General features: G+C 47.2%; 2 protein-coding genes across 6 annotated transcripts; both read right to left on the minus strand.

The window, feature by feature from the left end:
- Window positions 1-171: 171 nt before the first annotated feature.
- LOC114769363 (glutaredoxin-like) lies at window positions 172-18075 on the minus strand. Of its 5 annotated transcripts, none has more exons than XM_028962307.1 (5): window positions 3526-3652; window positions 2366-2432; window positions 2018-2194; window positions 1123-1311; window positions 172-890 (listed from the first exon to the last, which is right to left on the minus strand). In XM_028962307.1, the coding sequence occupies exons 1-4, from the start codon at window positions 3585-3587 to the stop codon at window positions 1150-1152; spliced, it is 468 nt and encodes a 155-aa protein (XP_028818140.1). In that variant the 5' UTR covers window positions 3588-3652; the 3' UTR covers window positions 172-890; window positions 1123-1149. The 5 variants fall into 5 exon arrangements, with proteins under 5 accessions (XP_028818140.1, XP_028818144.1, XP_028818142.1 ...); XM_028962311.1 differs by lacking the exons at window positions 172-890; window positions 3526-3652 and adding exons at window positions 13470-13613; window positions 18015-18075 and having other exon boundaries at window positions 982-1311; XM_028962309.1 differs by lacking the exons at window positions 172-890; window positions 3526-3652 and adding an exon at window positions 18015-18069 and having other exon boundaries at window positions 982-1311.
- A 2219-nt stretch (window positions 18076-20294) lies between these two features.
- Window positions 20295-25794, minus strand: LOC114769348 (beta-1,3-galactosyltransferase 2-like). Its single transcript, XM_028962282.1, has 2 exons — window positions 25141-25794; window positions 20295-22508 (listed from the first exon to the last, which is right to left on the minus strand). The coding sequence occupies exon 2, from the start codon at window positions 22175-22177 to the stop codon at window positions 20894-20896; it is 1284 nt and encodes a 427-aa protein (XP_028818115.1). The 5' UTR covers window positions 22178-22508; window positions 25141-25794; the 3' UTR covers window positions 20295-20893.
- Window positions 25795-26423: the final 629 nt, after the last annotated feature.

The raw sequence follows: 26423 nt of genomic DNA on the forward strand, positions 1-26423 counted from the left end.
GGGACGTGACCGTTATGATGTTTTCAAATTGCATGTGCCTCCTGTTTTGCAAAGAAGAAATGATCATGTTTGACTTACAATGTCAGCCTGTAACAGGCTAACTAGATAAAAGTGAATTTCCTATTACGAGATTAAAAGTTGTCTGAAACAGGCTTTTCTGAAGTGCAAATATATAATAATAATCAGTCCAGCTGCTTTATTACTTATAACTGCACAGCATCACAAAAAAACGTAATTGTTAATTACCTTTCATGGAAAATATTAAAAAGTTGTAATAAAGTGGCCGAAGGTGCAGGCGGTCGTAAACCAGAGCCAAAATGAAAGGGATTCAACGTGAAAAGAAGAATGCAGAAAATTTGGGTCCAAAACGACAGTTTAAACGTGTCACGGGTGGCGAGATCCAACTGTTTGTGCATTTCGGTCAAAGCAGGGTTTTTTTAATTAAATGCTTCCAATGCTAAAATGCATTCCTATGGGGAAGCAATAGCACACCTCCCACAATAAAGTACAAATCTTTGATATATAGCTTGCCGCATAAATTGCTGAAAAAGGGACTATAAAAACAAAAAATTCCCGCCTCATTTTTTGCTCTTTCAACACTGTGCATGATCTGCAAGTCAGAACGTCGGCCTTGGCTCACGACTTGATATAGAAGTCAGGTGTATGCGCTCCTCTGTGTCGGCGCAAATCCCCAGAAAACTCCCATTTTTGGTCACCGGTGTTTGGGCGACCCGTAGACGTTGTTTCTGTGCATTGCAAGGGCTTAGCACGGAGGTCTTGAATGTAAGACATGGGTTTTTGCCGTTTTCCAGCTTTTCCTGACCCCCCCGATACGTCGGATCGTGAGTCTCGGCGAGGCCTTGGGCCGGTTAGCCACAGGGGGCAAAAACCTGGCCCAAATAAGAAGGAGAAATGAACAAATAAAAAGATAATTAGATGAGAGTTTACAAGGATTGGTAAAAATGTGGTTAAATTGACCAATTTTAAACAGTTTTGGAAGAGCACGTTTATTAAAACAAGACTGTACATGACAGAACAAGGAGGTATATTCATGCGTGCATCACGGTGCTTAGAAAAGGAAAAAGAATATCAATAAATAGTGCGTAACGTGGAACAACATACTACGGCAGCAAAAGGGACCCCGGTGTTCTAGTGATTGGCCTGGAACTGGCCGCCGCCAGAGCTGGAACCATCCGACATGCAGCAGGACGTGCACTGTTCGATCAGCGGCACCAGCTTCCCCTGCTGATGGAGCTCCTTGGTGTCCGAGCCACCGCCAATGCAGCGGCCGTTGATGAAGACTCTCGGTACCTACGGGGAAAAAAAAAGGGTAAGAAAAGCTTTTATTGCAGATTTTCCTTCTTTTCATGAGACAATGACATGGACAACTCTGTGCTGCAGTACATTGTTCTCCATGTGTAGATTTTTAACTTGTTCATTATTTTACAGAGTCGGGAGAGTCCGACACCCGGTCCTTGTATAAACGGCAGCGTTTAAAACGATCTGCAGCCATTTTAAATACATACACCTTTCAACCTCATCAAAGTGAAATGTTCCCCCTAACAAAACCAACGGTGCACTTCATCATTAAACAAAATGACTAGACGTTGATGCAGTCACATCATCTAGGATGGCAGTAAATTTCCCACTAATACATGAGCAGGACACTTAACAGTCTCCAGGGGGGTGGTCCTGATCACTACTGACTGTAAGGCGCTCTGGAAATGGCGTAAATAAGATACGATAAGAAAGACCTTTATTAGTCCCACAAGTGGGTGGTAGTAGCTTAGTGGGTAAGACAGAAGACCCAGGTTCAAATCCCACTTACTACCATTGTGTCCCTGAGCAAGACACTTAACCCTATGTCAAGGGGGACTGTCCCTGTAACTACTGATTGTAAGTCGCTCTGGATAAGGGATAAATGCTCTAAATGTAAATGTGTGACCTAAGGTGTCAAAACAATAAGTAAGTGGGAAATTGCACAAATGTAAAAAAACGGAAAAAAAAACGCCCTCACCGTTCGTGCGCCGGTAATCTGCGCCAAAGCTTCCTGAAGTCTCCGCCCATCGCTGTGCTGATCCAGTTCGATCACTTTGTACGTCGCGCCTATTTCGTTGAACAGACTCTTTGCCATCTTGCAGTACGGACACGTTGTCTTAGAGAAGATGACGACACAGTTGTGGGACACGATATCCTGGAAGAACACGGTGGTCCAGACATAACCTCAGATAACCGCGATTTTGCACCTCATAACCGGGGAAGGAACGGGCCCGGTTTTCAATATTTTATCGGTCGGTTTATTGCTTAATGACATTTGACAAAGTTGTCAATAATAAAATAATGTGTAACGTGAGAAGCTGCTCACCTGGACGAACTGCGTACATGCTGTGGTGCTTGACAGACCCCCGGATGATGATGTTAAATTGCCCATCCTGCAAAACACACACCAGCACAGTTGGGGTCACACTGTGGCACGATTCCCACGGCAGAAAATCAGCGAGACCACACGTTCCTGAACCGGGTAACGACCTAGTGAGCGTAACTTTGCGGTACGTGAACAGCTTCGCTGGAACGAACAGAATCAGCAACAGAATCGGGGCCAGTTTTGGGTCCATCGCTTCGCCAAAAGCCGCGAAAAAGAAGCACGGCGGCGACAGAGGCACTTAAATCTTTAATCCCGTTGAGTCGACTTGTGCTCAGAGTCACCGTTTTCATCTTGGCCGAGGATTACGATCCGCAAGGCGTCCAATCCTGGGTAAGAATCTAGGTCACTTGCACCCACAGGGACGGGGACTCTCCGGCCTCCGTCGGGTTCCGCACCCTCCTGTGAGAAGTCTGGTTCGGGTCTAGTTTAAAGGACTCAGAAGCGGTTGAGATTACTACTTTCAGGCACTTTTATGTCTGAAATTTTGACTGTAGCTGAATTAAATGCCAATCTGTGGCATTTGGTTGGTATCCGGATAATAAAATAGGTTTTTAAAGACAGCGCCACTGTCAGAACATCCCAGCGACAACTGAACACTCTACATTTACAGCATTTGACAAACTTATACAAGTTGTGTTTTAAAAGAAAATTTAAAAGGTGCACAGTGTTGCCAGATTTTCAATTCGATCCACTGAAAAAGCCGAGGAAAGAGTATCTGGCAACCTGCAACCTCACGCAAATAAAGTACAGTAAGTACTCAGATTAAGTACCTATCACACTGTTTTACATATCAGCACGGTCTTTCCGAGGTTGATACGTTCACATATTTCAAATGGTGCTTTCGTTTTTCTACATGCGTCTGCAATTGGATTCAATGGCTGCTGGTAATTTACTAAATGCAACAAGGACTTTGTACTTTTACACGTGTTTTCAACACCAGCACTGCTTGTGACCTGGTATTATTTCGGCGACGTAACTGCACTTGCGTTTTGCTGCAGGTACCCAAGTGAAGCCCCGCTGGTTTAAAACGCAGCGGATTAGAACCGCGCGGCACCGATTCGTCCCGCCGAGGAGGAGGAAGAAGAAGAAGAAGAAGGGACCTTTGCTGACGGAAGACCCCTCGGGTCAACCTGGCGAGAAGTGACGGAGCGGACGGCGACATGCGTCGGATATAAAGCGGCGTGAAGTGCGCCTGCTTGGGAGACTCTACCTGCCCTGACGGGGTGTTCTTCCTCCGGCGGTAGAAACCGCGGCGCTCGGCCGGATGTCGCCACCTGTCGGCGTGGGACTGCAACGCCAGCGAAATGCTTTATTTACATTTCGGAATTTATATTTCATGTATTTGAAGCAGAAGCAGATAAATCCTGGTTCCTGGCAACTGCTAGACGAGGACTTAGTACGAAACGAACCAGAGGGTCACCACAGCCACCACCACCGTAACAACTACAGCTTCAGGGATCTTCAAATGGACCAGTAACACCATAATTTACACGTAATGTAGACCATGACACTGGACTTCCCCACCTCTACACCTGTAGGACTTTTTTCATGGACAAATCATCACCAACCCTGCACGGACACCATTTGCAGGCTCACTCTATTCTCCTAGAGTTTTTCCTTGTGTGCAGAAGGGTCAGGTGTGGGTGGGTGTCGTAGGGCCTGTCAAAGCCCACTGATTATGGGCTTTATAGAAAATAAATGTTGTGGTTGTATTTCTGTTAATTGGGGAACTGATGTGAAAGGCTATTTGGCCAGTTGCACACTTGATCGTGGTGACAGGGTGAATGGTAGGGCACGCGGTGAAGAGGCATGAACAAGCATTTTACACAACACGTGTGCATGTAAATAAAACAGCGTTTTGTCTTTTATTTGATTAGTTAATGACGCAGTAGTTGCTGTTAATGATACAGTGAACCAGATGTTATCTCCTAACGAAAGGACATAATGAAATATGTCTCTGTATTTAACCATCACCCTTGGTGAGCAGCGGGTACCATGACAGGCACCCGGGGAGCAGTGTGTGGGGACAGTACCTTCATCAAGGGGACCTCGGTGGCACCATGACGGATCGGGACTCAAACCAGCAACCTTCTGATTACGGGGCCGCTTCCTTAACCGCTAGACCACCACTGCCCCACTTCACAGTTAATGCACAGTTGAACTGTGCCCTCAAACGGCTCCGCGGCGAGGTAGAATCTGTAAATAATTTAGCGGTTCGATTTTTTTTAAGTTTAATGTCCTGGACTCATCTTTATTAATAACCCCCCTCTGCCCCTTCCTGCGTATATCTGCACCATCAGTACACGCTTCTGTCTCCGCTGTGTCCAATTCAACATGTGACTCTGACATGGGACATCATATATCAGTGTCACTGGTGGGTAGGAGGTGGGTCACCCACCACCCGAACATCTCCAGCCAGCAGACCACCTGGAAGCTCCGTGGATGCTGGAAGCTGTGCCACGCTCATCACTGGTTGGTGATCCACTGCTATGGATTTTAAAATCTATTTAGAGAATTCATCACGATGTGGACGGTTTTCAGTCTTGCAGAAAAGGTGGTGGTAGCCTAGTGGGTCACACACTCGCCTATGACCCAGAAGACCCAGGTTCAAGCCCCACTTACTACCATCGTGTCCCTGTAAGTACTGATTGTAATTCGCTCTGGATAAGGGCGCCTGGTAAATGCTGTAAATGTTAAATGAGATAAATCTCTAAAAGCACAAACGTATAACTCTGTACAACCCTGTAAGATGGGACGTCGCGGAGCCGTGACATTTCTGTGCCTTTGCTGTGCATGTCTTTGTCGAACGGCATTGCAACAGTTGCCGGCCCTCCCCCGAGCCAAACGTGTGAGGTGCCTTCCGTCGGGACCGTCCACTCTCTTTGTCTTCCCCAGACGGGAGGCACCGGGGGTGTGACATCAGAAACAACAGGTTCTGATTGGTCTGTGACAGCTTCCTGTAGGCCAGGTGTACAAAGATCTGTTCACATGTGGGGATGGGGCTTTTTGTTTCTTTCCTCAGTTGTTTTTCCATCGGAAGCCTTCCGGCTTCCGAGTCTTGTCACTCCTCCCAATTTTCTCCTGGATCAGGTAATGTCTCTGAAACTTAGTTCAGGCTGTTCTGTCTTTTTCTATCTTTTCCTCCTGTCTCTCATTTTAGTTTTCTCTGTAACCTTGGTACCTTTTTACATACAATATTCACATGTAACTGCAATAATAATTTACCGGTGTTAATAAATTAGAAACGGTTCATCTTTTAACCTCTATTGTGCCACGCCTCTTTCTGCCAGGTAACACCAAGTTGGAGTGGTTTGAATACAGTGCTTTTGTGTGTAGGGAGAGAGTTTTTTACTCTGTTCTCCACTAGTTTTACAAACCCTGTCCATGTTGAAATTCTGGAACTTTCTTTCTTTCTTTGCCTCTGGATATGAAATATGTGTTAAAATGCATACATCGCAGTCTAAATTTCACCAGATTTGTAATTTTCTCATTGATCGGACCTTCTTCAGCCCGACTTGAAATTGTGCAACGTTGGCGCTGCTGGAGCGCACGATCGTTCATTATTAGCTCGGCCCTCGATAAGCTAACTCTAAAATCGATAGCTGCTCAGCGCTGATGAGCGTAAAAAGCTTTCGTCTGTAATTTTTTTTTCTATTTCTTTTCATTTTAAACTTTACTTTGTAACAACAAATTTATTTCTTATTTCAAAGACGACCCCGTGGCTCAAGCTGACCAGCTTTAACTTCGTCCGTCGCAGAGGCAATATATTCCCCACGCCGTTTACAGCCACTGGACAATTAATCACTGCCACAGCCGGCAATATGGGCCAACCCATCCCGCCTCCGCCCAGGTCTCGGCACTAAGCAATGGGCACCCACGCCGCGGCACCACAATAAAAGCCGCGCTGATTTAATATCTGTTGGCCATGTAATCAGGCAACACGGTGCCATGCTGGATGTCCTCATAAATCACCCTCCCTGGTGGACAATCATGGCCCCGGCACACCACTGATTACTCTTACAGGCCCATGAAATCGGCTCTGCCCGCTCTTATTTATTTCCCCCCGCCGCGGTAAACGCCGGCAGGAGCGATTCCGCGGCTCCAGGGCCCGAGATCCAGTTAGGACCGTCCGACGTCTCATTCGTCTTCCCCTCCTGCCCACTCACCGCCGGCTCTGAGGGCCCCGTGTCGGCTTCTCACCGCGCGTCTCATTATCGCCACTGACGTGTGTATGGGAGGTTGCTGCACCGCGCCGGGAGAAAGTTCATCTGAAGGCTGTCAGTGGCGGTGACAGCGGCAGTCGTTATGAGGGAGACAAGTGGCTGACAAGAAAGGGGACGGCCTGGAAACACATCTCCTCGTTCTCTTTTACTGTGTGTGTGTGTGTGTGTGTGTGTGTGTGAGTGAGGCCTACTCATGTTGGCAGAACTGTGGACACAAGGTGACTACTAATGAATGGTCACGGATACACTGGGTAGCAACCAGTCTCCCATAAAAAAAGTTCCTGAAATCAATCTTAACAGCAATATATTTTTTGTTCCCAGGTCATTGGGGATCAATTTGTGTCATCACCATGGGGGATTTATGTGTTCCGGAACCATAATTCAGTAATGTTATCAGTTAGGGTTATATTTACATTTACATTTACAGCATTTAACAGACGCCCTTTTCCAGAGCGCCTTACAGTCAGTAGTTACAGGGACAGTCCCCCCCTGGAGACACTCAGGGTTAAGTGTCCTGCTCAGGGACACAATGGTGTAGGCGAGTGTGTTACCCGCTAGGCTACTAGTGCGTTATTGTCCTACTGTTACAATGTTAGATTTTTTAAATCGTTCCCATTGTTACTCTATAACGTAACATTCTGAGTGTTATATCGTAACACCATCCCCATGTTACATTCTAACAGTGTTGCACATTATTACACTGCTTGTCAGTCACGGTTGTGAATTGTGTTGCACACATGGAAGCCACATTAATGCTCAAAAAGAGGAATCAAACAGACCCGTTGTCCCACTGGGAGAATAATCTGATTCATTTTAACCAAACACTCTACAGAGGGGGTGGTGAGGGAGCACATTGGAACTAAATTGATATTCTGTCACTGATGTATGGTTTGTTGCTCTGAGCCAACGTCAGATTGCCGCTGTCGTGCATTAGAGCTTCTTCGCCAGAAGAGGGCAGAAACGAGCCTTTACAGAAATGCACATGTGCTATGCGATGCTGGTTGTGCCTTCATTCATTTTACAAGTGACAGACTCACATGCTCGCACTTTCTATGCATATATTTCTTACTGATGACGCGTGGCTAACTGGATGCCGGAGGGGTTTATGCATCAGCCAGTGAACTGACCATGTGGCTGTGCGTTGCTTTCCAATCGGAATGCAGAGTCCCAAGGCGCCACGGCGGATGGGTCCGTGTGTGACAGTGTGCATTCTTATCTCTGGTTCTTCATGGCCAAGGTACCGGAGAGCACAGTGGCCTCAGATGTGGCTTTATCTGCCGGCTTCAGAGGCCTTGGTGCTCTGATGAGACCACCGACTCCTCTGTCTCAGCCGAGACTAACACTGACCTTCTTAACATTGATGGAACGATCGCCTCAAGGTAAAAAAAAAAATTCAAAAACAACTCACAAGTCGCAGTTCAAATTGTATTTTTTTCCTGTAACACAGCCGAATGCAGGAGCTGCCTTGCTGTGACAGGAGCCTTTACAGCAGGAAACGAGTGTCATTTCCACCCTGGCCTGCATTGTATAAAACACCAAGTGCATTATTTAGTTTGGGCTTGAAGGACCTGCAAGTTGCCACTGATGGCGGAAGAAAATCCCCCGACGTGGAGGAGATTTTTTAAACGCCATATTTGTGTAGAAGAAGGTGGGGGAAAGAGCCGCACCTCGTAAAGCTACGTACTCTTATAGTACGAGCGCCGGGCATCCCGAACAGCAGTATAGACGCCTGTCTTCACCATAAACCGGATCCGGAGCATTGTGTGTAATCCAGAGATGTTCTCTCACTGCATGTTCTGCGTGAATTCTGGGAAAAATTCCACGTTGGTTGGCCTGGGGCGCGTGTTCGTCACGAAACCCGGGTCACTGAGAATTAGATTGGCCATCAGAACGCCATAAAGAGTGCGTGGTCCCGAGAGGAGATGGGCTGGTCCTGGGTGTGTAACGTATTACCAGGATGGTCGAACTCGCTGAAATACAGTCGTAAAGCCCAGAAAAACAATACTGACTGGGTGATCAGCTGCGGTTTTCCACACTCCAGCCTTTTAAAAGTGGCTTTGGTCAAAAGATTAGTTGTAATATGGGTATTAGAAACAGACCCTAATGGTTTTAATGGAGTTTAGTGGCTTAAGGAACGAGTTCTGCTGTAGCTGGAAATATCTGTTCGTAATTACGGACCTTCATCTGCCTGCTGTACCACGGGGATGCAGCGCAATGCGCGCCTCAATCAGAGCCCCGAAATGTGAGGAGATGATATTAAACAGAGCGGCTGCGCGAGACGCGGGGTGTCCTGAGCGCCTGGAGAATGTTGTTTTACGATGAACTACGTGTTCCCCTCACCTCTGCCCGCTTCTCTACCTGTGTCAGATCCTGTCAATCACACACACACACACACACACACACACACAGTCACTACGCTGTGTGCTTTTCTCGCTGGAGCACAATTCACCGAGATCAATGGCCGGTTTCCATGGAAACCAAACAGTGTGGAATACACCTGCCTCATGCATTTTTGCCTCCAGGTCTCTGTGAAACATGCAGCTACGCCCGGCAGTGGCCAGACCCGGACCAGATTACCCAGGCAGATATAACTCCTCGTCCTCAAAACCTCTTCATCCTCGCCGCGGCGTCCTTGCTTTACCCCGTTATTTCTCTTGTTTCCCCATCGCCGGGTGATGGGCGCTGCCCTCTGCTTCTGCCGCGCCCCCACGAGGCCGCAGATGGGCTAATTATCGCCTCTTCACAAACAGTTAACTTTATTATACGCCAGTGCAGACACTGGACCTCTCCATCACCTTGTGGAACTCTGGTGCCAAACGTACTAATGAGGCACGTGCGCTGAGGGAAGTAGATCTGGCCCAACGGGAAGGCTATCTCGGGGCAGCAGGAAGTGAGACAGGATGTTCGCTAACTGGGTTATGTTTGTTCATGGATCCAAATGAGGCCAAATGCCACTGAACTGGAAAAATGAGTCCAACCAAGTTCATGCCCGCTCGGCCACAAGTCGATCGTCACGTGGCTGAGAGGTTTACGTTCGTGTTGAATTTGGGTTGATGAGGTGTAATGTGAGAACGGGGCCATATTTTCCAGCACCAGGTCACTGTTTTACATCGATGAATATCGATATCTGGCTTACAGTGACATTGTTTGGACATTTTGGTTTTATGTCCTGTGACATAATTAGGATTGGAATGAAACAATCAATGCAGGCCGGTCACTGTAGGTATAATCAATCAGAATCAAATGTAAATTGACCAGTGCTAAGCTCATGAATAAAATAAACTAAAAAAATAAAAAATGTAAGTGTGAAGATAAAGTAATTTTTGAACAGGCTTAATCCAGACCAGAAGTGATGTGGCAGTACAGGTGTGGGTGGAAGTGGTCAAACATTTTCACGTTTCAAACGAAACAATCTGTGCAAATTAAAAGCCAAGCAGCTTGTCATATTCCTAGGGGACTAGGGGTTTAAGAAACGCCACAAGGGTGTGGAGAGGAGGACGTCCACTGTTTCATACAGGACCAAACAAAGGATACAAACAGTGCTTTTACTTACAGAGAGCTAACAGGTACAATAAAACACGGACTCGCACAAAAGTTAACAAAAAAGGGCACATAAAGCTAACAGGCTAACAAAGGGTCTATCACACAAAGCAACAAGAAACATGAATGAGATCCCCAACAGGTCTCCTTGCAGATCTTCGTGGACCCTGGAGACCTCCCAAAAACCATCCGGTCACCTCCTTATATAGGTGGAGGTGACCAATAGGCAGATGGTAGGAGGAGCTTGTAGGCTTCAACTCCTCCCACAAAGTCAAGCTAAAAGAGACAGGACACAAAAACACAGCCAGCCACACAGAACACGTTGGAGTGTACTTCCAGGGACTTAATACAGCTCGTCAGGGGGTTTTACCGTCATCTTAGATCCGTCCCTCTTAACGAGTGAGTTTGGGGTATGAATAGGCGATGCCTGATCCCAGATCAGTGCTCCAGTTGAGAACACGGCCCTCTGGCCTCTTTGTCGTAAAGAAATCGAGGGTGGCGGGCTGCATGTCAGCTGCGTGGGTGGGTGGCAGTACGCAGGGCTGCAGGAGTCATATCTCACACTCTCATCCAGGCATCTGGCTTCAGCCCACCGCGCATTGTACATTATGCGAGCAGGCCTGCGATGTCATAAATATTTTACACGTCCCTATATTTAAACCCATACATAATATCCCCGGATTTCCATATTAAGAGCTCTGAAACATCATCGCCTCATTTTACCTATTAATGGGTCAGTTTCATTATGCCGCCCCATAAGACACTCACAGCACCCATAATAACAAATAAACATGATAAATATTGCAACATTATAGTCTATAGGATGGATTTAGTGCCAAATGTATTCATGTTTGTGGTCAGTTGGATCGGGTGATGAAAAATTCATATGTTCCGAAGTCGACTGCACCAGTAAGCCCCACAATCTGAGATGTTCATCTCAGCTGAAAGCCCCTGAGTTGCCGAGGCAAACTGTTTTGTTTCCACTGATAACGGCTTTATTTATGCCGCAGAGGATATAGCGCCCGGAAGAGAAGAGTTCGGTGGTTGGCAGAGCGTTTAATTTAAAAGTTGCTCTAACCGATGGATTGATGTGGCTTTTGCCAAAACTTTTTGCAAGATCCTGTATGACTTTTGCTCATGTTCAGGGCAGTAATTTTAGCTTTTTGGATTTACAGAAATAAATAGATGCAAACCTGATACTTGTCTATGTGTTGGAGTGGGTGAAATAACAGCCAGCCCTTTTTGTTGGCGTGAAATTATTCCTGACGCCAGGAAGATGAATTTCAATGAAGGGGAGGAGCCTGTAGGCAATCATTGACAGCTCTGACCCACCCCACTTCCTCATTCTGGACGAATTTCCTGTCAAAATGTCAAACACCTATGTGTGTTTCTCCATTCTTTACATTTCTAATAGTGTTGATGAAATTTATGATGAAATATCTTCATTAGATAGATGAGACAAGATGTAAATGCTGGTCATGTGACAATAACTATAACAAAATATATCATGCAATATTGTTGACAAGATAAAATCTACATTTAAATGACTTGTTGAGGAAAAATGAGAGGAGACGTGACATTTGGACACTCTCTTTACAATGAAGTGCAAAATAAAAAGTAAAAACACAGAACAAATCGAAGCGTCTTATGTGTCTGGAATCTTGAGTCTGTAAGGTAACAGTAATACAATAATATGATAACCTTGTTTTAAATATGTTGCATTTGTCTGTTCATCACTTTTCTTTTACTAAAACAGTCATGGATAAATTGGACTCAAATGCTCAGACGTTTATTCGACTGAAACTTGACTGGAGTCTGGACGTGACTAAATGACAGCTGGATGCAAAGACCAGACTACAGCTAAAATTAAACAACTATAATTCCTAATACCCCTTGTACTCAGGGTACGTCAGTGGGCGTGGCAAACCTGACCACGCCCATGACCAACATGCAGATTATGAGAGCTTTGATTAGGGAACTAATACATGACACACTAGTCTTATTTAACTCTAGCAAAATATGGCCAACAGAGACCAGCCGCATGGACGTAAAAGCTCCCCGTCCTTCTAGGCCTCCGTACATCACGATGCATGAATAAAGAGAGCGCCAGGATGTGGAAGTTAGATGAGAGAAATTAGGAGATTTTTCCTGGACGAGCGGCACGGCTCATCTTATCCACGCCGCGGCGAATGTGCTGAGGCGGCGCGCCGCTGTCACGCGGAACAAACGACGCGCGTGGCCTGGCGCTCGCCGTGACACCGCGCTTAATGACACCCTTCCTGTCAGCAGATAATAAAACAAACAGGCTCGCTGGTTAAAAAAAAAAAACCCAGATAAATAAAAGAAATAAATGGCGCTCCGCGATGTGGCCCTCCGCGATGTGGCCCTCCAGCGCCTAATTAATGACAACCGGAGGAACGGGCGGCTCGGAGGCGAGATTGGCATCGATCACTGTCAACATGGCCGCCGTCGTGCGCCGCGGCCTCTTCTCCGCTCGCCCTGGAGACTCCGGACGGCCTAACGCCTCCCGCCGCCATTCACGCCGCGACCCTCCCTTCTTCATCTTCATTCCGTTCATATTTCACTTGACGCTCGCCTAATAATTGCGGCGCGCTAATTGCGGATAATCTTCGATGCTGCGATAACGGGGATCTCTTATCGCCGATGCGCGTCGGAGTTGCCGTTCCGTGCAGACGAGGAGCTTCTGGAAGTGGAAGCCTGCGGTTGAACCGGGTCCGGTGCGCCGTGGCCGTTTCTCCCAAAGCCCACACTGACCACGCCGCACCCTTCCCCCGCCGCAGCCCCACAGCGCCCGTTATTTAATGGCTCATTACCGCACAGGAAGCATATCGAGCTCGGTCAGAATATCGATCTGGTTTTGCCGGGTTAATTGGAAAGGGTTACGGCCACGAACTGAATAAAAAAAAAAAAAAAAGATGTAAAATTCATGCAAACAAGCTGGTCCTGCTGAACTAAATGGCGCTTTAGCTTGCCGTGCACCGAAAAAAACCCCACCCAACAGAATGGCTTTAGTGTGGCGGCATTCTGGGTTTTATATCTTTGAAAATAAAAGCAGGAGCACTTTAATCAGCCCGCCTGCCGATACCGGCATCTTCTCGGTAAGCCCTCCACTGTAAAACTATCGAAGACGGAGGGAGGCGCACACCGGCGAGGGGGGCGAGATGATAAAGGACATTTCCTCCTCCAACCCCAGCAAACGACGGAGACGGTTTCCAGGAGAGGCCCATCATCACAACGGCAAAACCGGCCATCGGACGAACCTGCGGCGGCGGCGGCGGCGCTCGGCACCTGCAGGAAAACGGCAGAGGAGCCAGCGAGGCGCGTTGCAGGAATCCTCCCGACCCGTTACTTCAATTTCACAGCAGGATGCCAGTAATTATTCATCAGCGAGCAACGCAATATACCTGTGCAGATATTTGAAGAGAGAGAGAAAAAAAGTTTTGTTTACCTCATTAAATCACATTTTTCATTGATTGCATTCATTACTAAATTAATAATGCACAATGTTATTGTTTTAAAAATACAACGTTGCTCTTCCTGATATTTCACAAACTGAGCATGAACGCATGGATTTTGTTATGATGTCTCTAAACAGTAATGATTATACACACAGATTCCTGTTTATTTATGGCTGCTGGGACAATAATGGCTTCCACATTGAAACAGGTCACCTGCGCTGCATCTGTTCCTAGGCAACATCATTCAGCAGCAGTTGACCTTGTGACCTTAACGTAACAAGAGATAATCAGGAATCCTCTCAACCAATCAGAATGGCAGGCGATGGACCCACCGCCACCCTTCTCCAGCCAGTTCCGTTTTAATGATCGACTTGCGTATGTTTCGTTCTGATTCCGCACCAGGAAACAGCGGAAGCTGAAACGCCGGTTATAGATCTGCAGTCATGTAGATCTGCACTGGCCTGCCGGTTGGAGAACTGACCCCCTCCCTCCATGGTTATTGAATGTGTAGTCGCTCTGGATAAAGAGTGGCGGCCTAGTTGGGGGGAAGTGGTGTCCTGCCGGTTAAGGAAGTGGCCCCATAATCGGAAGGTTGCCGGTTCGAATCCCGACCCGCCAAGGTGCCACCGAGGTCCCCTTGATGAAGGTCCCGTCCCCACATGCTGCTCCCCGGGTCACCAAGGGTGATGGTTAAATGCAGAGGACACATTTCACTGTGAGCACCGTGTGCTGTGCTGCTGTGTATCACAATGACAACCACTTCACTTTACTTTTAAGATGCGGGACCAATTTTGAAGTATGACCGGTGTTATTTAATACACGTGAATGCTGAAAGTAACGAGCAAATGAACTCGCGTGCAGACGCATGGCGGGAAGGTGACGGACGAGGAGCTCGCCGCTGGAAACAAACGGACCTTCTGAGAGTTATAAAAAAAACGGGCTCCAGTCAAACGATTTCACGCACCGCGGGACGAAGGTAAAAAATAATTCACCGGCACCCAACCCCCGTTTTTATTGCCAAAGGGACAAAGCAAGGTGCTAAGAGCCCCGGTGTGTGCAGGGAAGCTGGCACCCGTGTGTCTGAGCTGGCAGGGTGAAGCGGGTGAGTCACACACACATCAACATTGTCACCGGCAAACGCACATTTCAAAAATAGCTTGCTGGCTCCGAACAGGAAGTGCCCGATCTCCGAGTCCTTGGGGCTGGGCTGGAATGCGCCATCTGTTCGGGTCCAGTGGACCCACGCCAAGGCTCCACATCATGTAGACCATCTATTAAAACCATCTCGACACCTTTTCAGCAATGTGCCATTGCATGCAGGTGTAATGTAGTCACCGCCAACTGAGGTTTGTCACTTTTGAGCATCTCATTAGTAGAAATGCTGCTGACGCTCATTCGGAGTCTGCGAGGTGGAGAACAGAGGTCGTCAACAACATTTATTTTCAAGTCACCGTCTGTCTGTATCGGAAGATGTTTTACAAATTTCCCTGAAGGAGACGATGAAGTTTGGAATGGATCATCGTCAGTCGTTATTAACGTTTTGTCAGTACAGTCCAGTCTCAGAGTATTTGAAACAAGATGGGCTAGAATACGTCAATTTGTGCTGGTAGTAGCCTAGCGTGTAACACACTCGCCTATGAACCAGAAGACCCAGGTTCAAACCCCACTTACTACCATCATGTCCCTGAGCAAGACACTTAACCCTGAGTGTCTCCAGGGGGGGACTGTCCCTGTAACTACTGACTGTAAGTCGCTCTGGATAAGGGCGTCTGATAAATGCTGTAAATGAAATAAATTAAATTTTGGCCTATGGAGTAAAATGACGATAAAATGACGTAACAACAATTACAACTGCTCAGTGTGCGCTTTAAACTTTAAAATTGTGACAGTCAACTCCTTTTATTCAGCGAAGTGCCCAGATGCTTTTGAATAGTGTGTTTTATTTCTTGTCTCAGAAATGGTGTTATTTTTGGTGTTAAGTTGATAAAAAAAAAGCAGTCCTCCCAATTTAGGGCAAATGGGGGGCATGAAGATAAAATTAAGGGCTTGTGGAGGAGGTCGAGACATTCATCTCAGCCCCAGGAGCATTTCCCTCGGCTTACTGCGGCTGCAGCTAAGCCTGCTGCAGGAGGGCCCACTTCATCACGGCAGACGTCTCAATCCGTTTTCCGCCGCTTCACTTTTAGCGCGTTTAAGAGAGCGCAGGTTTTCAATACTCATCAGTCAGAGCCCCTTTCCTCTTCATTCATCACTTCCCCGCTGCTTCCTCACAATTCCACTCCTTGTTTCCACCCCTTGCCTCCGTCTTTCTAGCCTCACGCGTTCCCCCGGACACCGGAACGCCGTCCCGGAGTTGTGCTAATCTCTCCTGGCGATTGTGCCGGGCACGGATGGATGGAGGCCGACCTTGTTTCCAATACCCTCTCACCTGGAACCACCACTCTGACTCCCTTAATAGGGATGAATGTGGGGCCGAGTTGAGGAACTCATGAATCAGCTCAACTATGTCTTTGCAGCAATTTCTCGTTTTGAATCACTTTGCGTGTAAAGCGGCGATGCAATATGCAATACGAAACACTTCTCTGTTGCATCACACTGCCGCTGTTCGTAGTTCTAAAGAAAGCACCTCTCTGTTAAGGGCCCAGTAATTTATTTGCGTGGCACATTTGACATCCACGATTACAGTGACATCCACACTGGGGCAGTGGTGGCCTAGTGGTTAAGGAAGCGGCCCCGTAATGAGAAGGTTGCCGGTTCGAATCCCGATCTGCCAAGGTGCCACTGAGGTGCCACTGAGCAAAGCACCGTCCCCACACACTGCTCCCCGGGCGCCTGTCATGGCAGCCCACTGCTCACTCAGGGTGATGGGTTAAATGCAGAGGACAAATTGCACTGTGTGCACCGTGTGCTGTGCTTCTGTGTATCACAAGTGACGATCACTTCACTTCACTTACGGAAATAAAGCGTACGAGTGGTAATGGCAACAAATGTCAATTCATTTTAATGAGATCACATTGTTCAAATACAGACAGTCGCTGTTTAATTACTGAATCTGACGTGTTGTGGTAATGAGCGATATTTTCAACTCCCCCAGGGGTCAAGCAGGTTGGAATGTTCTCTTAACCGTCCCTGTCTGGGTACGTTCAGTACCGTAATTGGCTGAAGAGGGATACAGGCCATCATCACCAGAGCAGCTCCCGTCTACACGGATCAAACGCTCAGGGTATTTGTGCCGGACAGGGTCAAATTATTTATCTATTATCGGGTTTACCCACGGCCTGTAAATGCTGAAAATGCACAATGGTAAAATTAAGGACAATTTACTGCAGAAATTGAACGTTCTGATTTTGCCCCCTCCACGTTACCACCGAGCTGTGCCTCAGCTTGCTAATAGGAAATCATTAAAGGAATCTAACGCTGTGACGGGTTTTTACATTCACATTGTCCGTCCCATCGAGTATAATTAAAATTTCAGGGTCACAGGCCGAAACTCCCCTATGATGCTCACCCACGAGGTCTTCATTTGCATTGACTTCGACGAGCTCTTTCTTTCCTTTTAAGGACAATGCGAGAGAAGATATGTGGTAAAATATGAATAATTTCCCCTTGAAATGGAAATTTGCAGGATTACAAAAATGTGAGAACTTTTCATGTGTATTAATGATATATAATGAACCAGTGTGAATACCTATTTTTAATTGTGTAATACTGCCAAACCCTTCAAGGACTCATTTGCACATTTTTTTGCGGTGTCACTCGTATTAAGCAGTTCAACATGTTTTTTCAAGAAGATAATTGTTAGAATTATTTTAGCAGAAAAGCCTTCAATCAATAACAGTTTTTTGCACTTCCATCAAAGCTGCAAATGTGGATTTTAAACCGCTTTGTGACACTTTTAGCAACATCACAGTTGTGGTTTCTGATTTTTGACAGCAGGCTCCCTTTGCAGCTTCCTGTGGCGGTAGCGCCCACTCGTCTCCTTGGCCATGTTCAGGCAATCGGAAGGTCGTAATCGGAAGGTTGCAGGTTCGAACACCGAGCAGTCAAGGTGCCACCGAGGTACCGTCCCCACACACTGCTCCCTGGGCGCCTGTCACGGTGCCCACTGCTCACCAAGGGTGACAGTTAAATACAGAGGACACGTGTCACCGCGCGCTGTGCTTCAGAATCACTTCCCCGTTATAAGAATACTTTGTGACCGCACTATAATCTCCAACCAGAAATGCAGCAAAAAGACTTTTGTTAGCCTGTTCTATGTAGCAGCTAATGCTAAAAGAGCTAGCCAAGCAACATGAAGTTATATCTATCTTGACACTTTTAATATGTTAATTGTTTCCCGTAACTTACCTGCTATTCGGAGAACTTTCCTCCGTAACAGAGTGTTTCCTGTTGAGCGTTTGCAGCTGGGCCGCCACATGGCCAGGCCGGAAGTGCCTCTGCTGGGGCTCCAGTGGACGTGATGAATTAGTTAAAACCACGTTAAAGACAAATTAAGAATTGTACATAAAAACATATTTAATTGTAAAAACTTTTTTAACCAGGCTTTGACCTTTTCTTGTCCAGCTTCTGTTAATTTTGCACTTCAGAATCAACACCCTCCAACCCGAGGATCACCGCAACGTAAATTAACTGTGTCACATTCAACCGTGACCGACAATTTTATGAATGAAATTTGCTTTATTTGGAAGCAGCACGCCTCCCGTCCCGGATCATTCGGCTCAAATCTTTGCAAAATATGTATTTTTGAGTTTGAGTCCGCTGGTGTAGCTAATGATAAATTGTCTTTCGGTGTGCTGAGATATTTTATCTTACATCAATTATTTTACCTGTTCAGCCCTGGGTCCCTTTTTTTTTTATAATGGGCCCAAAATTAAAGTGTATGGGTGTTTTCACCCTGTGAATCTTCTGCGCACGAGAGATCCTCATCATCAGATGAAGATTCAACAAGACAAACTGCTATCCTACACTAGAATATCCAGCACCTCCTCATTCGTAAAAAACTCATTTAGTTCTTCCAGAATGTACAGAAACGGTTGCGCCGTTTGGTCTGTAATTCTCAACAAATACACGCAGAATTGTGTTTTGTTTAGGTAGTTTGGAGTTTTGTGTGCCTCTAGGTGAGATTCTCCATGTTAAGACGATATATACAATATGTGCATGTTTATGGATGTTAATATTGTGCTGCCCCCGGGGGTGGGGCCCTTTGTTTTGGATTGGTTAAAGTTTTAAATTGTTCTATGAAAGAATTAACATAGAATTTAAGTTTAAAGTGATGTTAAAGAATCACTTAAAAAACATTACCACACAATGGCAGGACAGTTAGTGATATGGCCTCTCACCTCCAAGCTTGTGACATGTGACAAAGACATGTACACCAGATGGATTGCTGACACTAAATTGCCCATAGCAAATGGTTTCACTCTGGTGGGCTGGTGACCCACACTGCACCCAATATATATATGGCATGGGTGCTGATGCTCAGTGAGTGAGTGAGTATCTTAAACAATGCCACATTACAGCACACAAACGGGATCTTATGAATACAGAGAGTCTAACGCTGCCACGCAGTAATGCATCTTATCCTCAAATAAAACCTCTACTGTTTTCCTCCCTTGAACCTGAATAGATGAGCTGTGAGCAAGGATCCCTTAAAATTACAGTATGCACGTTGCAACTGAAAGCCTTTATGATCATGGTCAACAAAAGCATCATCAGCTTTGCCTCCTTTATTAAACTATACACTCTATTGGCAAACATCTTAAGTTAGACTGGAAGAACATCTACAGTACAGGCCAAAAGTGTGGACACACCTTGTCATTCAATGTGTTTTTTTTATTTTCATGAACATTTACGTTGGTAGATTCTCACTGAAGGCATCAAAACTATGAATGAACACATGTGGAGTTCTGTACTTAACAAAAAGTGGAGACCTGGCCTCCACAGTCACCGGACCTGAACCCAATCCAGATGGTTTGGGGTGAGCTGGACCAACAAGTGCTAAACACCTCTGGGAACTCCTTCAAGACTGTTGGAGAAGCATTTCAGGTGACGACCTCTTGAAGCTCATCGAGAGAATGCCAAGAGTGTGCAAAGCAGTAACCAGAGCAAAGAAACTAGAATATAAAACATGTTTTCACTTATTTCACCTTTTTTTGTTAAGTACAGAACGCCACATGTGTTCATTCATAGTTTTGATGCCTTCAGTGAGAATCTACCAACGTAAATGGTCATGAAGATAAAGAAAACGCATTGAATGAGAATGTGTGTCCAGACTTTTGGCCTGTACTGAGTGTAAACCCTTTGTTTACCAGGGTTCTTTATTATTTTTCTCTTCACTATGGTACTTGCAATGATTCATGTACTAAAGGACTGTTAAGGCATGTCAGGGGAAATTCATCCAGTAATGAACAGATGTGAGACAAATGATGGCAAAAACCTTATTATGACCAACCTTCAAGGACGTATGCATATGCATACATTTGCAACCAAATGCATGACTTTTTTATGCATTGTATAATCAAGCTTTTCCCAGTGTGTGCAGCCAAAAATGAAGAATTCTTTCCCACAAATTAATCCCTTCAAATCTGTATTAACTTTTTTTTTTAAAGAAGACAACAGTTAGAGACATTTTTGGAGGAAATACATTTAATTAATTTTTTTGCACTTCCAACAAGTGCAAATGTAAAGCTCTGAAAAATACAATCTTAATAATATCTGACATTGGTAACGAACTATTCACCTGTTCAGGATACGGTGTATAAACCATGTGACAGACGCAGTTTAGGTAGACTTCATCGTTTTGGTATATACTGGGCAGTTTGGGGTTTGGAGGTTTGGGGTTCTGGCTATCGGAATGTCACACAGTAAATGTGTGTTTCCCTTTGTCACCGACGTCCTCTGAGTTAGGCCCCAGTGCAACCTCCTTCATCCTGATTCAACAGCCTTGCCATATCCATTTATTGGCACCTGACATGATTTTTTTAGATTCCTATAAGTTATTTTTTTCTTCATTTGTGCATGCTTAATATTGCACACTGACATACGTACAGTCCACGGCCCTTTTAAAAAGAGTTACATTTTCACAATACTTAACATTTGCTCTCAAATTAAAAAAATAGTTTTAATTCGACTGTGTACAATACCAAAAAACACTGTGCTGTTGGTTATTTGTTGTGGTGCAGAGCTTTAGACAGTACATGTGGTGGGGCACATGGAGCTAACTGCTATCACCAGAGCCTGTCCGAGTGCAGCTTCCTGTGGCGGTAGCGCCCATTCTTCTCCTTGGCCATGTTGAGGCAGGCGTTGTGCTTGTTGCTCTGTAGGTGGCTCCAGTACTTGATGAGTTCGTTGGGCTGGAACTGGTGGGAGGTGATCAGGTGGCTGTACTTGCAGCTGGAGTAGGAGACGCGCCAGTGGTTGAAGAGGAACTCGTTGGGCGGCGGCTCCGGGTCCACGCGCAGCTTGGCGAGGCAGATTCCCACGTACACGTCCTCCAGGTGCAGGCGTCGGATGCCCAGCGAAGCCTGATAGATCTTCTCCGCCAAGTCGCCGGAGAAAACGTAGCCCGTGCCCGAGCAGAAGATGGGGTAGCGCTCGCTGGAGTACAACTCGGATGGCATGTACCACTTGCTGTCCTTGTTCCGGTTGGGGGCGTAGCCGCGCATCAGGTAGCCAGTGAAGTAGTTCTGCCTCGGCGGGAGGCCTGGCTTCAGCAGTTTCTGGATCAGATACTCAGTGTTGACGAACATGTCACTGTCAGTCTTCATCACATACCTGACACCTGGGCAGTACGTGGCCACCCAGTTCATGCCCATCAAGGTCTTGATGGTCAGGTTGTAGTATGTATCCTGGTACTCTTGCTGGACGATGTCGTGGTACTGCCGGCTCTCCTCCTCGATGGCGCTCTGGGGGTACGCATCTGGGCCGTTAGACCCCATGCCCAGCAGGAAGAGCCGCACAAAGCCCAGGCCCGGGGCGACGCTGTCATTCCCCCAGGTCAGCCTGATGGCATTCCTGGCATCCGCTTGTCTGGGCTCGGCGGCGATCAGCAGGATCAGGAAGGGGTTGCTCTCCCGGCATTTGTGCGGCTCATTCAGGACATAGCCGTACGGCTGGGCGGCCAGCCTCCCGCCTACTCCCATCTCCCTGTGCAAGCTGCTGTTGGTGCTCAAGGAATTCTGCAGTCCCGAGTCCTCCGGCATGGACGAGTCGTCCTGATGTGAGCTGGAGTTGGCCTGGGCTTTAGCTGCTGTGTAGGCCGTAACCCGCCAGAGGTTTCGGAGGGAACTCTGGTTGCCTTCGTTCCTGGAGCGGAATCCTCTGATGGTGTAGGACACTGGGTTGTCCCTCAGCCCTGCATGACCGAGGAGCCAATCCTGGTGACACAGGAAGAGGAGGGTTGCCGAGAGTGAGGCCAGCGACACCAGCCCCATCATGTGGGTGCGGAAGAGTGAGCGCTTAACATTCCAGGGCATCTTGGCCAGGCAGCAGTGACGCCTTCGCCACTGCATGGTGCCGATTGGAACCACTTTGCCAAGCGCTGCGGTCACATCCAATCACGTCCAACATGTATTAGCGAAACAGCCTGGGAGGGTTGTCTGGACTGGCAGATGGGTGGGTCCAGGGGGACTCCCTCAACACCCGACTCCACCTCCTCACCCCCCCACTGGTGGAGCTAGGAGGGAGGTGTTGTACCAGCCATGAGTGCTACCGGGAAGTGCTTCCGTGACAGTACAAAGTGACAGGCGTTCATGTTTGACGTGGCCGGAGGGTTCTCTCTGAAGCGTGGACGTCCCTTCCTCTCTGGCCTTCTCTCTATCGTCAGACCTGAATCTCAGTTATCTGGGAAGACAGGAGAAGAGAGACATTCACAACGAGGGTCATCACACGAAAGACTTTAAGTCGCTGCGGACAACATACAAAAAAACCCGAATCCATTGAGTCACTTTGAGTCCATGCAGGAAAATAAGAGTCACCAGGGGGAGCTGGCCAACAGCACCAGTCTACTCGGCACACGGCCAGGTTTTTAACCAACATGGCACTCGCATGGGTTCAGTTTGGAGCTGCGGTGGCCCCGCACTGGATGCGACACGTCGGTCGAAACAAATTCTCAACGGAAGCAGCGATCTGATTGCAGCCTCCGCCCGCTCCTCACCTTCTGCCTTAAACTTATCAATGCTGTGGCGGCAGTAGGCCACCCCGCCAGCCTCATCACATCCACAGCTGCTTCTCCATGTGGGGAGAAACTGCCACTAATGCACTCCCTTCTCAATTAATCCTACAAATCCCGCAGTTCTGTGTAGCATCTATTTTCGTTTTTGCTTTCTATCATAAAAATGCTGGAAAGCCTCTAGTGTTTCTCTTTTCTGCAAGGTAAATAGCTAGAATACAGTCCCCAACCCCCCGCGCTCCCCCAAAATATTAATTTGGGACGTTTGTCACTACAACCAGATCAGAGCATGCTAACCTTTTCTGCAAAATGTGCTTACCCCACGCTAGCAATTACAGGGAAATGTTAGGCGCTGAGCCTGGCTTTGCTTTAAAGGTTAACAGTCTCCACGACGCAGCCGGAAAGGTTTCTGTTGCCTTCCATGTGCGGCCCAATTATTAGAGTCTGATGAAGCTGCATGCATGATGGGTTATTATCCTGCATGTGCATTTTGTAATAATAGCGAGTGCTAAATAAAGCCATCGAAAACGGCTGCATTTTTCTAATGCGCTGTGCTCCGTAATTCTGAGTATTTTCCCTTTTAGTCATTTCCTTGCAGCCACATCAATGTCATTTCCGTCAGGATCAATCTAGTCGTTAGCCTAATTAAGACCGTGGTGCTGCCGCCGCGATCAGTAATTAGGGAAGCTACATGATATCATTAGACATATGAAAAGGAAGCACCTGCAGTCACTATTAAAGTGACAGGGATCAGTCATTTCTGGCCCTGGACTTATTACCGCTGGGGAAGGAAAAAAAATATTTTTCAGTTTCGGTCTCCTGCCATGTCTACTGACGAATAAATTGCATTTCACGTTGTCAAAATAGCATATTTACAATTTTCAATGGCAATTTGACACAAACAATAGGAACAGAAATTGCATTATGCATTCTTTAATATTTCACTGTAAGACGGGAGATTCCAGGTCCATGTAATGAAGTCCCCCACTTTATCTCCAGGGTGCTTAAAGACCAACAAATGGGTGGACGTCAGAGATTGTTTTGACCTTTTTTATCTGACTCCATTAATTATCATATTAATTATCATTAATTAATTATCTGATGTTACCTGGAGATGCAAAGGCATGGCACAATGGAAGTTATAGAAATGAGCCATTTCTAATTTATTAACACAGGTAGATTAATAATTACAGGTAGAGTACCAATAATAAAGATAAACCAAAGTTGAGGGAGCCTGGACCTGGAGAAACGGGGTGAAGAGGAGCCGAGCCCATCAGCTCTACGGGAGAAAACCAAGCAGCTGAAGGAGAAAGAGCCCTCCGTATGAGGACCAAAAAGGTTGCCACCGACTAATCAGATTGCGAATGTGAAGTGATTTAACCATCACCCTTGGTAAGCAGTGGGCAGCCATGACAGGCGCCCGGGGAGCAGTGTGTGGGGACGGTACCTCAGTGGCACCTCGGGATTCGAACCGGCAACCTTCTGATCGTTTCCTTACCCGCTAGGCGGGTCATCCACCCAACCCCAATTTGGCACCCTATAGATAAAGTGGGGGTCTTCGATACAGCATGAAAAGTCGTGGACCTGGATTGTCCCACCTTACATCACCATGCAAACAGTATCTTTGCTGATGAATACTTTGATGAATACTCTAATCTTTGGTGTGACCATGTGATGTATCACATCCCTTTTTTGTCTGCTGTGAACCTGAAAAAATGAGCTGCAAATGGTCCCCCGAAGGAACAGTGTCCTTGCTGCAATTTTTTAAAATCCGATTTTAAAGCTGGTCAGCAGGAAATTTTTCTTTACTCTTTCACTCTCGGTATTCGCAGTGGTCTGTGCGCCGAATGGTGGTTAATGGTTTCTTCCGGTAGTCTAAAGAAATTGGCTTTATGTGAAAACGTTCTGTTTTCTCTACTTTTCCGAGTTTGGACGCCGTCTCCTTGAATGGCACTGATTCGTTTATCTCTGCCGGCTCCCGGTTACTTGTTTTGCCTGCGCCAGCCTTTGAAAAGGACCAGGGAACTGGAGCCGCGAAAGGCTCCGGCGATCTGATCCTTGGCGCCTGGGAGCCCGGGCTGTGCAGGGCTGAAAGAGCGAGGTGGGGGCCTGGCGATTCTCGCCGATCTCTGCTTCTCCTGAACTAGGACGAGGGGACCAAACTACAACCGGCGCAACGTCCACGTCCTCCTGTTTTCCTGTAGATATGGCACTCTGTTCCGGTGGGTGGAGGAAACAACTGATAGAAAGTAGGAATATTGCGGAATAACGGAGAAAAAGAGAGCAGGAATGCAGGAGACCTACCTTGTTCTTGTCGGCAGATGGAGGGGTGGGACGCTGTTGCCGTTGCACGGTGCATTCGACACGCCATCCCTCCCTACAACAGGAGGAACGACTGAATAGGGATAGAATCCTCTTCTCCCTCTTGCCCCGATCAGAAGAACACGTCTTCTTGTCTTGTTATTCCGTGTCTCACTTCTGGCGCGGAAACCCGTCCATCTGTCACAATCTGTCAGTGCCGATGATTTCCTGGGCACGCTCTGTCCCCGGGCTCCTCTTATCAGCCTTCTCGACTCTTGTTTACATCTACATCCTCTCCCACTTTCACTACTCCATCCCTGCCTTCGCTCCTCCCTCCTTCTCTTCAGCACGGATCCGTGGAAGGAAGAGGAAAACTTCAGCGCCCCATTTCCTCCCCGCCTATTGTGCGCGTCTGGCCATTAATCTCATGCCGGCGAGGCGACAGATGCAGCCACAGCAGGTCTGATGCGAGCAGGCCAGTCCCTCTCCTTCCCTCCCTCCTTCCTTCCCTCCCCGGGAAAGAGGGATGAAGAGAAGCCACGGAAGGAAGGCAGGAGCCGGCAGCGGCAGAGCACGAGGCCAGGGGAGGGGAGGCAGGCAATGGCTTCTCCACCTCTCCTCCGCTCTCCGGCGCTGGAGAGAGGCACAGGAAGGGAAGGGAGCGGAAGAGAGGGGAGGGGAACGATAGAGAGAGAGAGAGAGAGAGAGAGAGAGAAGCAGCTGCTGCTGAAGTGCGCCCCGGCCGACGTCACTGCCTACTTAGCAGGGGATCCCACGTGACCTGTTTAGATCCACTCCCACCCCCACCACCCCGCTCCTTTCAAACAGGGGGAAAAGGGGGATTTAACTCACCGGGTGCATAATGGATGCGTGGACAGAGAGAGATGGAGGGGGCCACTCGTTCTTTTGTCTTTTCATTCGGAGGCAGTTGATTCACGTGATGAGCAAGAACGTTATGTGATGGTAGCACGTCTCAAAAAATCTGATCATCAAGGTCATTTTTTTTTATTTAATTCCAAAAGTTAAACCTTCAGCTCCGGAGCACTGGCTGTTGAACATCTCTGCATTCTAAATTCTAATAATACAGGATACTCCAGGCATAAAAATACGTATTTCATGTTTTTTACGTGTGATCACTACAACACTAATGACACTTTTTACATTTGGGATAAACACACCAATTTTGTATGCGGCAGCACAATTTCTGTTCCAGCCAACAGGGGCGCCTCGTTGGATGCAACCGTTAGAAGCTGATAAAAAATGCGCGGCCCACCAGGGCAACCCAC

The sequence above is a fragment of the Denticeps clupeoides genome, chromosome 19 (genome assembly GCF_900700375.1).
Source record: "Denticeps clupeoides chromosome 19, fDenClu1.1, whole genome shotgun sequence".
In the NCBI taxonomy this organism is placed as follows: domain Eukaryota; kingdom Metazoa; phylum Chordata; class Actinopteri; order Clupeiformes; family Denticipitidae; genus Denticeps; species Denticeps clupeoides.

Coding starts and splice junctions, on each gene's coding strand:
- LOC114769348 (XM_028962282.1), bottom strand. CDS start 22,177: ATGCAGTGGCGAAGGCGTCACTGCTGCCTGGCCAAGATGCCCTGGAAT.
- LOC114769363 (XM_028962307.1), bottom strand. CDS start 3,587: ATGTCGCCGTCCGCTCCGTCACTTCTCGCCAGGTTGACCCGAGGGGTC. Junction 2,195..2,365: donor CATGTACGCAGTTCGTCCAG/GTGAGCAGCTTC, acceptor GTGTTCTTCCAG/GATATCGTGTCCCACAACTG. Junction 1,312..2,017: donor AGATTACCGGCGCACGAACG/GTGAGGGCGTTT, acceptor TTTTCCCCGTAG/GTACCGAGAGTCTTCATCAA.